Below are 13,519 nucleotides of genomic sequence, written 5' to 3'. Positions count from 1 at the left end.
TAATTTACGTGGATGGTGCTAAACACCCCGACCGCGGCAGGGGACCAGGATCTCCTGCAGCCGACGTGCACCCCCGACGGCTGCGGTGCCCGCCGGGAGCCGACAGGTCTGTCCCCGCTTCGGAAGACGTGTCCAGGCCGAGGGGGGCTCACACAGCGTCTTGTGCGAGGCCTGATGTGAAATCACGCTGAATTTGTGGTCACGTTGCGCACCGAGGTACTGCCTCGCCAGTCTGGTGTCACTCGGCTTTTGAAAACTCGGTCTCTTAAAGCGAATCGATGAAAATGCACCTGCAGGACTGACCTACTGCTGAGAAAGGCTGCGCTCTCCGCTGCTCCAGGAGAAGCAGCGCGGACACTATTTCGTACTCTGCTACTTGCTGGAATTGTCCTACACCGCCCTCGCTTTTCAAGTAGGATACAGATGAAAGGTAGGCTACAGTGGTGCGCTTTTCCCCAGGAGTGGAAGGAGCCTTCGAGGGCCGGCTGCTACGCTTCTCAGCGGACTGGGAGGCGCTGAGAAGAGTCCCACACCATCCTCGTGTGAGCTCGGCCAACGACATGGTGCAGAGCGAGGTGGCTCCAGAGCGGGGGCTATCCCTGCCCCCCGGGCTCCCCCTTATACCGAGTCTCTGGGTCTACGAGGCACTGCCGTGGCCGAGGGACTGGAGCGAACGGCAAGTTCCCTACAGCCGGCTGGCTGATGTCGGCTGACATCCTGCCTTCAGGCTTCCTTCATCCTCTAATCCCCGCCCTGGAGACGCCCCGCGGCCCCACGAGGCTCTGGCTGGCAGGGCCCGTGTGCGGCCCAGCTGATCCCGCCGCCGCCTTCGCACACCGCTGGGCCGGGGAGCCTCCCGGGGAACAGCAGACTCGTTCGGGCAAGGACGGAGCCCCCTGCCCGCAGCGCCCAGATTGGTCAGACCCTTCAGCGGAGCCACGGCCTCGCTGGGCCCCATGAGAGTTGAACTGGAGGCACCTGCAGCCTTTCTCTGTTACTGAAGCGGTGCTCCCTCCTTTCCTAATCTCCGAAGAATGCACACCCAGGGGAGTGGGAGGTGTGCGAGGAGCGCGGCTTTCGAGGCAAGCGGAGCGCCGCTGTTCGTGCGGACGTCTCTTCTCACGGAACTCGTCCCACTTGAGCATCGCTACTGAGAGCATGAAAAAAAGACGGGTGGGGATAAAAAAAAAAGCAAAATGAAGTCCCAAGACCTCGTAAAAGAGGATCCATAATTCTCTTTAGACGGCACCTGCTTCGATATCAGCTGCTCCTCCTAATGAGTAGGCAAATAACACTAGCTGTTGCAGGAGCTAATGATCGCTGCAAGAGCCATTAGAAGCAGTTACAATATAACTAAATATTCCATACATATATGTATATAAATATATTTATATATGGACAGCTATTCTTAATTTATGCACGAAGAGAGTTTCCCTTAAATAGTCTTTGTCTCATTCGTAAAAGCAGAAAAAGACTAATCATTAGAAGACCAGAATTAAAAGGCAAAACGTCAGGTGTTCACTGAAGATATGGCTCCGACAAAGTTACCTGTGAGCTACCCTCCTGGAGGCTCGTATGGGTGCCCGACTGATGCAGAGAGGCCTGCCAGCCGAGTGCTCTGCTTTCGATGTTTTCAGCTCTTTCGTGACTGCCTGGCTGTCAGCAGGGTCCGAAGCACTGGTGGTACCAGCAGCTCCCTGTCTCTCCCTTTTCTCCCCCGAGGTTCAGCCCCCACGCCTGTTCAAGATGCCGGGGTCCCGTACGGGCCGGCGGTGGGCGCCCGATGGGAGGTGCCGCCAGCCCCGCTCCGCCGTCACAGCTACGGAGAGCAGGGACACACGGCCGGAAAAGGGAGGGCGCTGAAGAGAAGCTGCGTCGGGGGACGTGGGTGAGCCAGCTCAGGTCTCTGCTTTCCTTCCTGCTAAGCCCTTCTCTCTTGCGGATATCCCGAGCCGCGACGAGCCTTGGTTTTGACAGCTGCTTGTTTTAAAAGAAAAGGAAGAATAAAGGAGACCGGCTCCGCCGTAGTGCCTCTTCCAAAAATACAGGCGCGCTCGCTGCAACCTGGAAGGTCAAAATCCGGCGCTTTCCTCAATGACGAAAAGCTCGACACTATGTGTGGTTTAGTGGGCATCATAGATTTAATAGATCAAATCCAGAAAATTAATTGTTCTCCCTGCCTTGTTAAAGTAGACAGATCTCATTACTCGCCGCGGACTCCGCGTGGCTCCCGCCCCCATAATTCTTGGGGTGAGTGGGTTTATTTTGCCGTGGCATATAGCAGCGGCAGTTGTGTTCGGGTTGTGGGCGCCAAAGATGCGTTTCCAGTGAGAGCAGAGCTCTTAAAACCTCCGGGGATGATTACTGTTAGCATCAAAGCATCTTTTCAGGTGGAAAATCCGCATGAGTACTTACTGATAATAGGAAGGTGGGGTTATATGAGTGCTACTGGTATCCTTAGAGCTCTAGCTCTCAGGACGGCTGCTCCAGAATGGCTGCTTGTTCTCATGCCTTTGTGCGTGAGAGCGCCACGAGGAGAACTGAAAATGGCCCTGATTTTAATCATACATCATTGCCCCTTGTCTGCTAGGTCCATAAACTTCGCCTGCAGGCTGAAATAGCATTGACTCATCCTGAACTCTCTTCCAGTGGCTGATTACTGAAGTGGAATCTGTCTGATCGACTTAATAAGAATTTACCACTGCACTAAATGACGAAATTTTGTTTTTTGCATGGCTGCGTTTTTGCAGTTGATGGCATTTTGAACTCTTCCTCCTGGAGGCAAATAATCCCCATAAATACCCTTATTCCTGACCTCATTAGTCAGATCTAGAGCCAACACCGCTTTAAACTGTTGTCTAGAGAGCTGCTTTAGATATTTCTAAACATGTTGGGAAGTGAGAAAACTCTGACCTGTGCACCTTGCAATAATAATGTAGGGTTCCTGCAAAGGACCAACAGCCTGGAAGACAAGAGCCGGATCGTCAGCTCTCTGAAGGAGAAGCAGTCCTCCAAAAGCCTGCTGGCATGCGAGAACAGTGAGAAAGAATCCAGGTTCCGGCGCACCGAGACAGACTTTTCCAATCTGTATGCCAGAGGTAAACATTTTACAGTTTCTCCTTGCTCCAGCTCGGGCATGTCCCTTAGTAGTCTTGCCCTCATCTCCCCTGGAAGTGCAACCACGTTCAGACCGTGCTTTTCCTTGGCTGTTTTTGAGGGAAACTCTGTGTCTGTTTTTTGGGAGCTGCACTGGGGGTGTATGCAAGCTGCCTGAAACGCAGTTTTACTACTTTGGGCTGATCATCTGCAGCTCAACTTCAGCGGATCCAGGGGTTTCTCCAGATCCAGCATCCGGGAGAAGAGTAATTCTATGTTTTTATCCTCCTTAGTAAAATAGTAATGAAGCAGTCTGTGATTGCAGGTACGGGGCCATTGCAAGAAGAGTGGGAAAGGGAAAGCAATCACTTTGCGGGGCGGAGGTGGGGACGTTGCAAGATAAGGGCAGGTGCGGATTTAGGGTACTTTTGGCCCACAGCAGGCGAGTGCCTCGCACCACACAGCCTTAGCGTTGCAGGGCGTGCTCTTGGGCAGGGGCGCCCTGGAGCCTCTGCTGTAGCCGTGGGCAACCTCGGCTGGCCCTTCCGCACGGGGCGAGAGGGACCGGGAGTCTGCCCGGCTGCAACCAGGCAGCGCTGGGGCCGCGGCTTCCAGGTCCTCGGAGTGCTGCGGGCAGCTGAGGCTGGTTCATCTCTGCTTCTCTCTCCCAAAGCAAGCTCTGACAGCTGGTTTGCTCCACAGATTTGTTGCCCTCCAAGAATGGTGAGGAGCAGACCATGCAGTTCCTGCTGGAGGTTGTGGACATCCTCCTCAACTACGTGAGGAAGACTTTTGACAGATCCACCAAAGTGCTGGACTTCCACCACCCGCACCAGCTCCTGGAGGGCATGGAGGGCTTCAACCTGGAGCTTTCGGACAACCCTGAGTCCCTGGAGCAGATTCTGGTGGATTGTCGGGACACACTGAAATACGGAGTGAGGACAGGTAGGTTTTTGCTCACTACTCTGTGGCGAGCCCCTCCTGGGACTTTTCTCAGGCTCATGGTGAAGAGAGCGTGATTGAGGTAAGCCGACACCCTCTCTACGCCCGTGACTGTGCCTCCCTGCAGGCTGGGCTCCAGGGCCGGCTGCGGGAAATGTTTCTGCTCAGAAACTTCATTTATTAAAGACCATCCGTCCCCGCCGGGCAGGGCTCAGTGTTGTTTTCGGAGCACAGAAACAAGTTTTTAAGACGTAATCTCTTTCACTTGATGAAACGCGAGCTGTCTGTATCTCCGGGGAGCAATATCATTAGGTAAATGAGGGCATAAATGACACAGAATTTGCAATTTTTCTTCTTTATGTTCATCAAACGTTTAATGAAAAAAAGACTGAAATCCTAGGAATCATCAATAAAGGAACTCTGTGGATTTCAGCCCATTACCCAGGAGACCTCTGCCTGCCCAGGTCCTTCTGAATCAGACAGAAATCCCGGTTTGTAATCAAGTCTTTTACTGGATGAGCTGTAGCCAGTTCTAGAGCGAAGTCAGTGCTCTTTCAGACTGTTTGGCCTGAAATGCTTTGCGTTGTATCCACAAAGGTCTCGGCTGGCAGCTAGCCCTGACTGCTGTACATACCCAAGCGGGTCAGGAACTGGAGCGGTAATGGAGCGCGCCGAGTTTCCTCTCCCCAGCCTTGCTCCAGCGAGCAAGTTTCAGGGCTGCTGAGCTCTGCCCGGCCGGCTGCCCTCTTCGGCCCGCCTCGGCCCGGCTTGGCTCGGCCCGACGGCAGAGGGGGCGATCTCCCCTCGGAGCTGTGCGGCGGGAGCTCGGACAGAGAGGCTGTGGCGGAGCTCGGACAGAGAGGCTGTGGCGGAGCTCGGACAGGGAGGCTATGCGGGAGCTCGGACAGAGAGGCTGTGCGGGAGCTCGGACAGAGAGGCTGTGGCGGAGCTCGGACAGAGAGGCTGTGGCGGAGCTCGGACAGAGAGGCTGTGCGGGAGCTCGGACAGGCAGGCTGTGCGGGAGCTCGGACAGAGAGGCTGTGCGGGAGCTCGGACAGGCAGGCTGTGCGGGAGCTCGGACAGAGATGCTGTGCGGGAGCTCGGACAGGCAGGCTGTGCGGGAGCTCGGACAGGCAGGCTGTGCGGGAGCTCGGACAGGGAGGCTATGCGGGAGCTCGGACAGGCAGGCTGTGCGGGAGCTCGGACAGAGAGGCTGTGGCGGAGCTCGGACAGAGAGGCTGTGCGGGAGCTCGGACAGGGAAGGTGTGCGGGAGCTCGGACAGGGAAGGTGTGCGGGAGCTCGGACAGGCAGGCTGTGCCGGAGCTCGGACAGGGAAGGTGTGCGGGTTCTCGGACAGGCTGTGCCGGAGCTCGGACAGGCAGGTTGTTTGCCGGTGGTCTCTGGCTGGGCAGCAACGAGCTATGGCTCCTGAAGGCCGGGCCGCAGCCGTGAAGACCCAACGCAGTGCATTCAGGAGCAAAATCTTGACAACAGATGTGGCGACTAGCGTTCTGCCCTTTTTCCTGTTTACATGATGGCCTGATTGAATCAGGGGAGTCAGGAGCATACTTTGATTTTTGTACTTTTAGTCAAAAGGGAGCCTGTTTCACTCCCAAACGCGTGGGTTGCTGGACAGCTGGCCAGAAGTTTAGTCAGAGTGCGCTCTCTGTGCTTGCACCATTATTCCGCTATTCATCGTGCCGCATGTCGAACAACCTCCCCACCCCTCACCCCGACCTCCCCTGAAGCTTCTTTCTGTGGGACCTGCAGGACCTGTCCCTGGAGCCTGAGACACAACCGGACACAAAGCTCTGGTGCAGCTTTAGAGTGCTGCTCGGATCGCCTGACTGCCCAGGACACGCATTCTGCTGTGGGCTCCTGGGGCTCACATTCTCCTTCAAGGCGAAGCTCCCTTCAAAGTCACCGGGTCTAAATCTGTAGCCCAGCCTTAGGAAATCGCAGGCTCATTAACAGCTATGGCATGTCGGTGAAATGTCACTTAAGATAACTTCCCAGTCAGTGTGTCCTGGAAAGGGAGGGAAGTGCTGATTTGTAAAGCAAGCAGCCAAGCCGCGGTGGTATTTCTGTCTCTAGCCCCGAGCCGTTCCCCGGGCGGGAGCAGCCGGGTGCGGAGCATCTTTTTCAGGAAGTGTTGAGATGTGGCAGCGCCGGCAGGCTCACGCCACCAAAAGATTTCTGCTGACGTCTCTCGGGGCAGAATCGCATTTATTTCTTCATGTCAAAAGATGCTGATGTTCCTAGTGTTGATCCGAATCCGACGTGACAGGGTCCCTCCAGGCGTCGAGAGCTGACCTCCCTCCTAGGGCCGAGCTGTCCCTAGTGTGCTATCTCAGTGTCCTTCCCCAGCGAGCAGAGAGGTCTTAATCGTGACACCTCCCACCTCCCCTCAACGTTCGTATCAGTTGTTAGGAATTTCCTCTCTTCTTGCTAGAAAAGCAGACCCCAAACAGTCGCGATTATCGCCGATAAAAGTCGTTAAAGCAATTTCGGCTGAAATGCAGAGATGTGATTTACTTCGGTTCAATAGCAAATTCTGTTTAAGGAGGTGAATTCTGCCTTATAAACCATGTGGGGAAAGGGCCGAGTCGAGGAGCTCTTGCGGGACCCTCTCCCCCGCTGCAGAGCTGGGACGTTCCCACTGAGACCCAGCGAAAAGTCTCCCCCGTGTCCTCGTAGCTCGGGAAGAGACTGGCTCCTCCTCACGCCTCTTTCATTCCCGCAGCCCCAGTTCAAGCTTCTGAGCCTTCCTCTCTTCCTCATTCAACTGCAAATAGCCCCAGTACCTGGAGGTTGTCACTGCCAGGGATGTGTCCCCCACCGCGTCCTCATCGCGCGAGTACACAGCACGACAGAAGTCGAAAGAGGACTCTGGAAATGCGCTAGTCCAAGCCCTTGAGCAGGTCCTTGAGGTGTTTACAGGCTCAGTCGATTCTGAGGTTCTCTTTCAAACGCAAATTATTCCGTACAGAAGCTCCTATCCTAAGTGTTTTTTCAAGTTTGTAGTAAGACAAATGTTTGCTATCCGTCTCCCCCATGAGCAGGACTTGCTTTGAAAACTTTGCTGCGAGTGTTCTGAGCTCAAACCTGTGATTTGAGTCAGAAAAGGTGGATGGTTTAAATTTGAAACCTGAGAGATATCGGTAGAGTTTGTTTTAAGTTGCTCTCAATTATCTTTTCAGGTCATCCTCGCTTTTTCAATCAGCTGTCCACAGGACTGGACATTATCGGCTTGGCTGGGGAGTGGCTGACATCTACTGCCAATACAAACATGTAAGCAGTGCCTGGTCACCAGTGACTGGTGCTTACACGGGCTGCCATGTATCGTGGTAGATAGGTATTGCCACAGATACAAATAATTTTCATTTTTAAATTATTAATGTTACATCTTCCAGAAAAATGTCTCATTTTTTTCTTAACGTGTCATTAATACAATGAAAATAGTTTTTTTTATAAATAGAAATGCAAATACCTGAGAGCACAGGGTAAGTAAAAGATGATTATTCCAATAAAGTAACATGAAATTACTTTTCTTCTTTTGGACCAATCTTCTTTATATGTATATATATATTTTTTTTTTTAAAGCTTTGTCTCTAGACTGAACAAGTCTTCAGCTAAACATTTGTTAACACTAGAACACAAGATATAGAAAAATTTATTTTCTTCTCTACTGTTGACTTCAGAGATATCAGGCTTGAGGCAATACCTTCTGTTCATGTGCCAGTAAAGAAGTGGCTTCTGGGTAGCTTCAAAATGATTAAAAATGTAACACTGAAAAATAATTTTATGCTAATGAAAGAATTAGTCTAAGATTAATAGAGTAATTTGTAAATGAATAAACGGAAGTATAAAAAAAGTAAAATTTGACATCTGAATGCATCTAATAAGAAACTGATCCTAATTTTTATTGACCTCAAAGTAAATGAAAGCTAAATTTCAGTGTAAGGTATTATGATGATCTTTTGCAACAGAGTGCAATTAATCAAAAAACCCAAAACAACAACTCTAAACAGAAACACCCACAAAAATAAACCAAGAAACCCCCCCAAAACCCCAAACCATTAAGAAAAAACTCCCAAACCACTAACACCCACCAAACCTTCTAGTCAGTTTTTATTTATATTTTGATTTTTATCTGTTCAAAAATGGGATGGGAGTCCAAATATTCAGCAGGTAAGACTGCTCTCTTTTAGTCCTGTACTGAATGTGCTTTAACTGTAAAGTGACCTCTGTTTTGGGGAGTTTGTAGCTAATTGTCATACATACATACGAATAATAACATACGAAATGTATCTTCAGATTGGAAAATGAACAATATTTTCACTGTGAGTATATGGTTCATTAAATATAGCTGATGACTAGCAGCTCTGTGTAGATTAGGAGCTGTGCCTGTTTTGTGACATTAACAATAACATAAAACCTAAGGTGCTCCAGACAAAACCACTTCTCTTTGTAGTAATCATCCCCATCTCTGCTCAAAATTGGTATGACACATTCAGATTTAAGAGCTGATTGGGAAGAAAACCCAGCAATATATATTTTAATTGTCAAACAAATATTGCAAAGTGCTTTAAGGTGCTTTGAAGTGCTTTTTTAGCAGCACAATTAAAAGTGAAAGCAGTTCTGATCACATTTCTAAAAAGAACTTTGCTCAAAGGTTGTTTCTCTGTGACAAGTATTTCAGTGTCTCTTTTTCCAAGCCTGTTTGACTAACTTAGTTATCCCAGTTTAGTTATCCTTTTGTAATTACACAAATCTGACAGGACATAAAAGAATTCAGCTCTGTGGCAGACTGTGACAGGATAAAAAAATACTGCCATAATTATTAATATTGCACTCATTTAGTCACATCTTAAAGAGTAACTCTTTTAAATTTATGTTTTCCTTTTTTTTTTTTTTTTGAAAGTAAGCTGTTAAATAGCTGGTTTCTCATCCATTTGTGCTTTAAGCAAGAACATATCTTGAAAATACTTCTCTGTGAACATGAAAATTTAGTATCTATTTGTTAGCATGAGGCTTAGTGTGCTGTTTTTTTGTTGACCAGAATCAACATGGTGTACTTTGAAGTAACACAGTAATTTCAACTAAGGCTAAGGCAAGATGTCTGTAAAATATGATTCAAAGGACTGGCAGAAAAGGCAGAAAAATAACCAAATCACCTCTGTGAGCTCTGGGGAGCACAGTATTTGTTTTGAGCAGTATTCCAGCACACAAGAACAGGTTTTGACCTTTACTGAGAAACTGCTCTAACCTATTACAGCTACACGAGTACATAACACACAAGCAACAATAACATTGAACTATGATAGGGAATGTTTTCCATTTGCCATTTTTTCTTTTCTACAGATAAACAATACTTAAAATATTTATGAACAATTAAAAGTATGTGTTTTCTTTTGCAGATGAGTTTTAAGTAATCAAAACATCTGTACTCTTGAAATTTTAAATTATCATTAGGAAGTATTACTTAAATGTCACTGTGAAATATTTAAAATTAAACGTAATAAGCTTCTCACATTGACTTGGAAATAATGTATCAATGTGCTATTCATAGCTCAATCACTAGTCATGAGACCTTCAGCATGAAAATTTCAGGATTTCATTATTCATCTTGTTCTAGAGATCTGTAGCACAGGGCATTCTCTCACTATGCAGAAGCCAACTGAGGTTAAAAGTAAATATTATCTGGAAGTTGTGTTGATGCCCATTGTTCTGAGACAAGGGAATATATTGGGATTTTCAGTATTATGCAGATATGCTTATGAATAGAAAATGGAAGTAAAATGCTCTGTGTTTATTCTCAGACTGCTTTTTACATACTGGCCCACAAGAGAATGGTAGCTAGAATGATTTGGTCTGATAAAGAGATTTGTCATTTAGGTGAGAGCAGAATTAAGCCAGCACTGGCTTCTACCAAAAAACCTTAGTACATTCTTAGTAAAGAGCTGATACTCATGACTGTTACAGTTAATTCACAGAAATACCTGTAAAGGTTGTAAGTATAGGAAAAAGCTAATCAGCATTTTTTTAGGATAATGATTCTAAAGTTAGATGATTCTTTTTAAGCCAAACACATTTTTGGGGTTTTACTGAATTTTTTCAAAATAATTTAAGTTTAAAGCAAGTAAGGTGGAGTGAACTATAACAAAACATGATTTGTAAATTCATAGCCATCATCTAATATAACTTAATTGGCCTTGTAATTTATAAACATCTCCTGTCATTTATTTCTTGTCAGTTTTGGGAGACTCAGAAAATAACTGTAGAACAGAATAAATAAGTACTATTTTCTTCGTGTTTAAACATATTCAAAATTCAGTGTGCAAGGTCTCAGGACAAAACTCAAAATGTGTTTAAACTGGTGGGGAAAAAATAATCACATTGACATAAGAGTACCTTATATAAATAATCACATTGACATAAGAGTACCTTATATTGAGCCACGGTGATCTATACACTGCTGAGTTCCTGTGGACATTAGTTGATCATTCTGCCTAAATAAAGATTGGAATATATTCTAGACTTGCAGTGCTTCAAAACAAAACAACCCCAAGCCACTGTTAGCAGACATTGGTTTATTAATTTTGTCCATTTGTAAATAGTGGCAGCAGCCAAACTTCAGATCAATATTCAACTGTTTCTGCCAGTTCTAATGATAGTAAAAAAAAAAAAAAAAAAAAAAAAGTGGTATTTTGGCTTCTGAAAATAGCAATCACAATAATAAAACAAATTACATATTTTTAGTCTTAAGGGAATGCTTTAAAAATAATGGTGGTGTTTCTCAGATGGACTAAAGACACATAACAGTTGAAGAAAATATTAAGCAACCAGTGTAGCTGCAAATAAAAGACAAGCCTTTCCAGACACTTGTTCCCTTCTTAATATCATGTCTCATTCAATTTTGCTGTACCTATTCTCAAAATATCATTTTAGTATTAGAGAGGTAACAAATTCGTTTTGATGAAATTTTTCAAGCGAAGGATATCAGTCAAATCCAAAATGCCAGGGTGTCATGCTCTTCTAGATTCCTTTGGAAATCAGAGGTTGATTTATTTCACAGCAAGCAGAATTTGTTTACAGCAGTAGGAATGTATCCATGTACCTTGATCACCAAAAATAGTTGTATGTTTGTCAGTTTCCATCCATGTATCTGACTCTGACATCAGGGCATGCCAGGATATGTAATGTTTTTTGGCCTCATTAAGTGGATACAATAGTTGACTGCTGACTTGGTTTTGGTAATTGGTAATTAGGAAGTCATCATTTGTAATTACTCGTGACAGTTATTGATCACATTGTATTGTAGAAGTAAGTTGTCCTTGGAGATCATCAACAAAATAAATCCACATAATTAATTATATTTAGACTTTGAAATCCTAGCTCAATAGTTCTAATTATTATTTTGTTTAGCTCAGTGCAGTTCATTGTTTTCATAAGGATTTAGCAGTGTGTTATTCCACAAGTGTGGAATTGGCACTTTGGGAAACAGTTGTTTTATAGGACAACCTTGTACAGAAGTCAGCAGCTCTATGATGTTGAACATGTCTTACATTCACTATATAGAAACCTGCAAAATAACTAATAATGCAGGTTTTTTTCATCAGTATTTCCAATATTGTCTTCCTGAGGATTTTTGCTTGGGTAAAGGTTCAGGAGCAGAACCTCAAGTTACAGGAAAACTTTTAGAAACCTTGAGTATTTAAACAAAGAATCACAGACTGGGTATTTATTATGTGTTTTTAGAATCCGTATCTATATTGTGTTTGTTTGTTTGTTTTGTTTTATCCATGCAGGTTTACCTATGAAATTGCCCCTGTTTTTGTCCTCATGGAACAAATAACACTTCGAAAGATGAGGGAGATTATTGGATGGTCAAATAAAGATGGTGATGGAATATTCTCACCTGGTGGGTCTTTCTTCTCTGTTTTGGTGTTTGGACTAAAACTTCAAAAGTTAAAATAAACAGGCTGTGTCTGAATATTCACATTATCTGCAACCAAAGCAGTGAGTCAGATATTTAGAAGTAGGAATGCTTTGTTAAAACATACCACAGAAAAGTTGGGGCGAAAAATTATCTCTGCATATGGCTATGTACTATGTCTGGTCAGCATTTAAAACTTGATTATGGGCTCTGGTGCACAGTTGGACATTTAAACACCCCTTTTATAAGCTTCATTTCTGGAGGTGCTGGGCAACCACAGCTTCTGTTGACTGGAAGTTCTCAAAAATCACGTACTGATTTCTCTGGTGGTCAGTGAGGCTTTGGGCTCACAGTCAGGGAAAGGTTGTGATTGTCTGCCACTTTCTGGGACACTACCTGGGATACAATCTGATTGGATTCACAAGTATGATTCTAGCAAAAAGACCATGACAAAGTGTCTTCCCATGCAAGGAGGATAAAAGCAGTGAGCAGTGACAGAAATGGCTGAGGATGAACCATGTGAAGGTCCTGGTCACCATGTGGGCAATGTGGATGCCCAGCAGAACTTTTCTGGATTTGGCTTGAGGGAACTGTTGGGACCATCCTGTTAACAGAGCATAAAGGACAAAACCACCTCCTTTTGGAACAGCCCACATAAAGTGCACACTTTCTTGATCTCCAGTCCTATCTGCTAGAAAAATACAGATCTTTCTGTGTTCTCATCAATGAAAAAATTTTAGAGGAAGAAGTCGTCCTAGGCTTAGGGGTAAGATTGATACCATTAAGGCTTGAGGTCTGCACCAAAGAACGGAGCTAATTGTTCAGGGCTCTTCTTAGCAGCAAACCAAGAGAAATAGATGCTTTCCCTCTATTCAAATTCTTCAAAAGTAAGTGTGTAAATAGATTAGCTGAATCATAGCCTGTGAAGTACCTCTTTCCCATAACTGACTGTGAGGGAGTTTAGAAGTAGCTCAGCTGTAGAAATCTACCTTTGAGTATCTACCTCAGTAAAATGGGATAAATCCATCCAGGATGTGACATTTCTACAATCTCAGAGAAGTTAGTAAGCTCCTGCTGCTCTTGCTAACAAGAAATTATCGTGCAAAAGCAGCACAAGGAAAGCTGACTTTTTAGGAATGTGTTACAAAATTATAGCAACTGAAAAAGATGGCATTTAGGAAATTCTGATTATCACTCTGGCTTTCTCGAGAGTCTGTTCTATGCTATTTAGACAGATGGCTGTGCATTTCAGAGAAATATTTTTTTCATAGTTCACTGCCACTTTCACTGCATTATACAAATGAGACTTGTATGTCTGGGGTATAATATACTTCTTTTTTCATTATCACTATTTTATTATTCATTTATTTATTCATTCACAGGAGGAGCAATCTCCAACATGTACAGCATAATGGCTGCACGCTACAAGTACTTCCCTGAAGTGAAAACCAAAGGCATGGCTGCAGTCCCTAAACTGGTTCTCTTTACCTCAGAACATGTGAGCTTAATACACTGCTAATACTTAATTTGCTGACATACTT

The 13,519-nt window shown here is 45.5% G+C and overlaps 1 protein-coding gene across 1 annotated transcript in view; it reads left to right on the top strand.

Moving 5' to 3' along the window:
• GAD1 (glutamate decarboxylase 1) overlaps nucleotides 1–13,519 on the top strand; it is a 34,538-nt gene that overhangs the window by 5,826 nt on the left and 15,193 nt on the right. The window contains exons 4-8 of the mRNA XM_056496730.1: nucleotides 2,940–3,098; nucleotides 3,799–4,041; nucleotides 7,240–7,330; nucleotides 11,851–11,963; nucleotides 13,361–13,476. Coding sequence (XP_056352705.1) covers nucleotides 2,940–3,098; nucleotides 3,799–4,041; nucleotides 7,240–7,330; nucleotides 11,851–11,963; nucleotides 13,361–13,476 — 722 coding nt within the window. The remainder of the gene's footprint in view (nucleotides 1–2,939; nucleotides 3,099–3,798; nucleotides 4,042–7,239; nucleotides 7,331–11,850; nucleotides 11,964–13,360; nucleotides 13,477–13,519) is intronic.

The sequence above is a fragment of the Oenanthe melanoleuca genome, chromosome 7, assembly GCF_029582105.1.
Source record: "Oenanthe melanoleuca isolate GR-GAL-2019-014 chromosome 7, OMel1.0, whole genome shotgun sequence".
NCBI classification, from domain to species: Eukaryota; Metazoa; Chordata; class Aves; order Passeriformes; family Muscicapidae; genus Oenanthe; species Oenanthe melanoleuca.
This window is presented reverse-complemented; position numbering and strand designations above follow the sequence as displayed.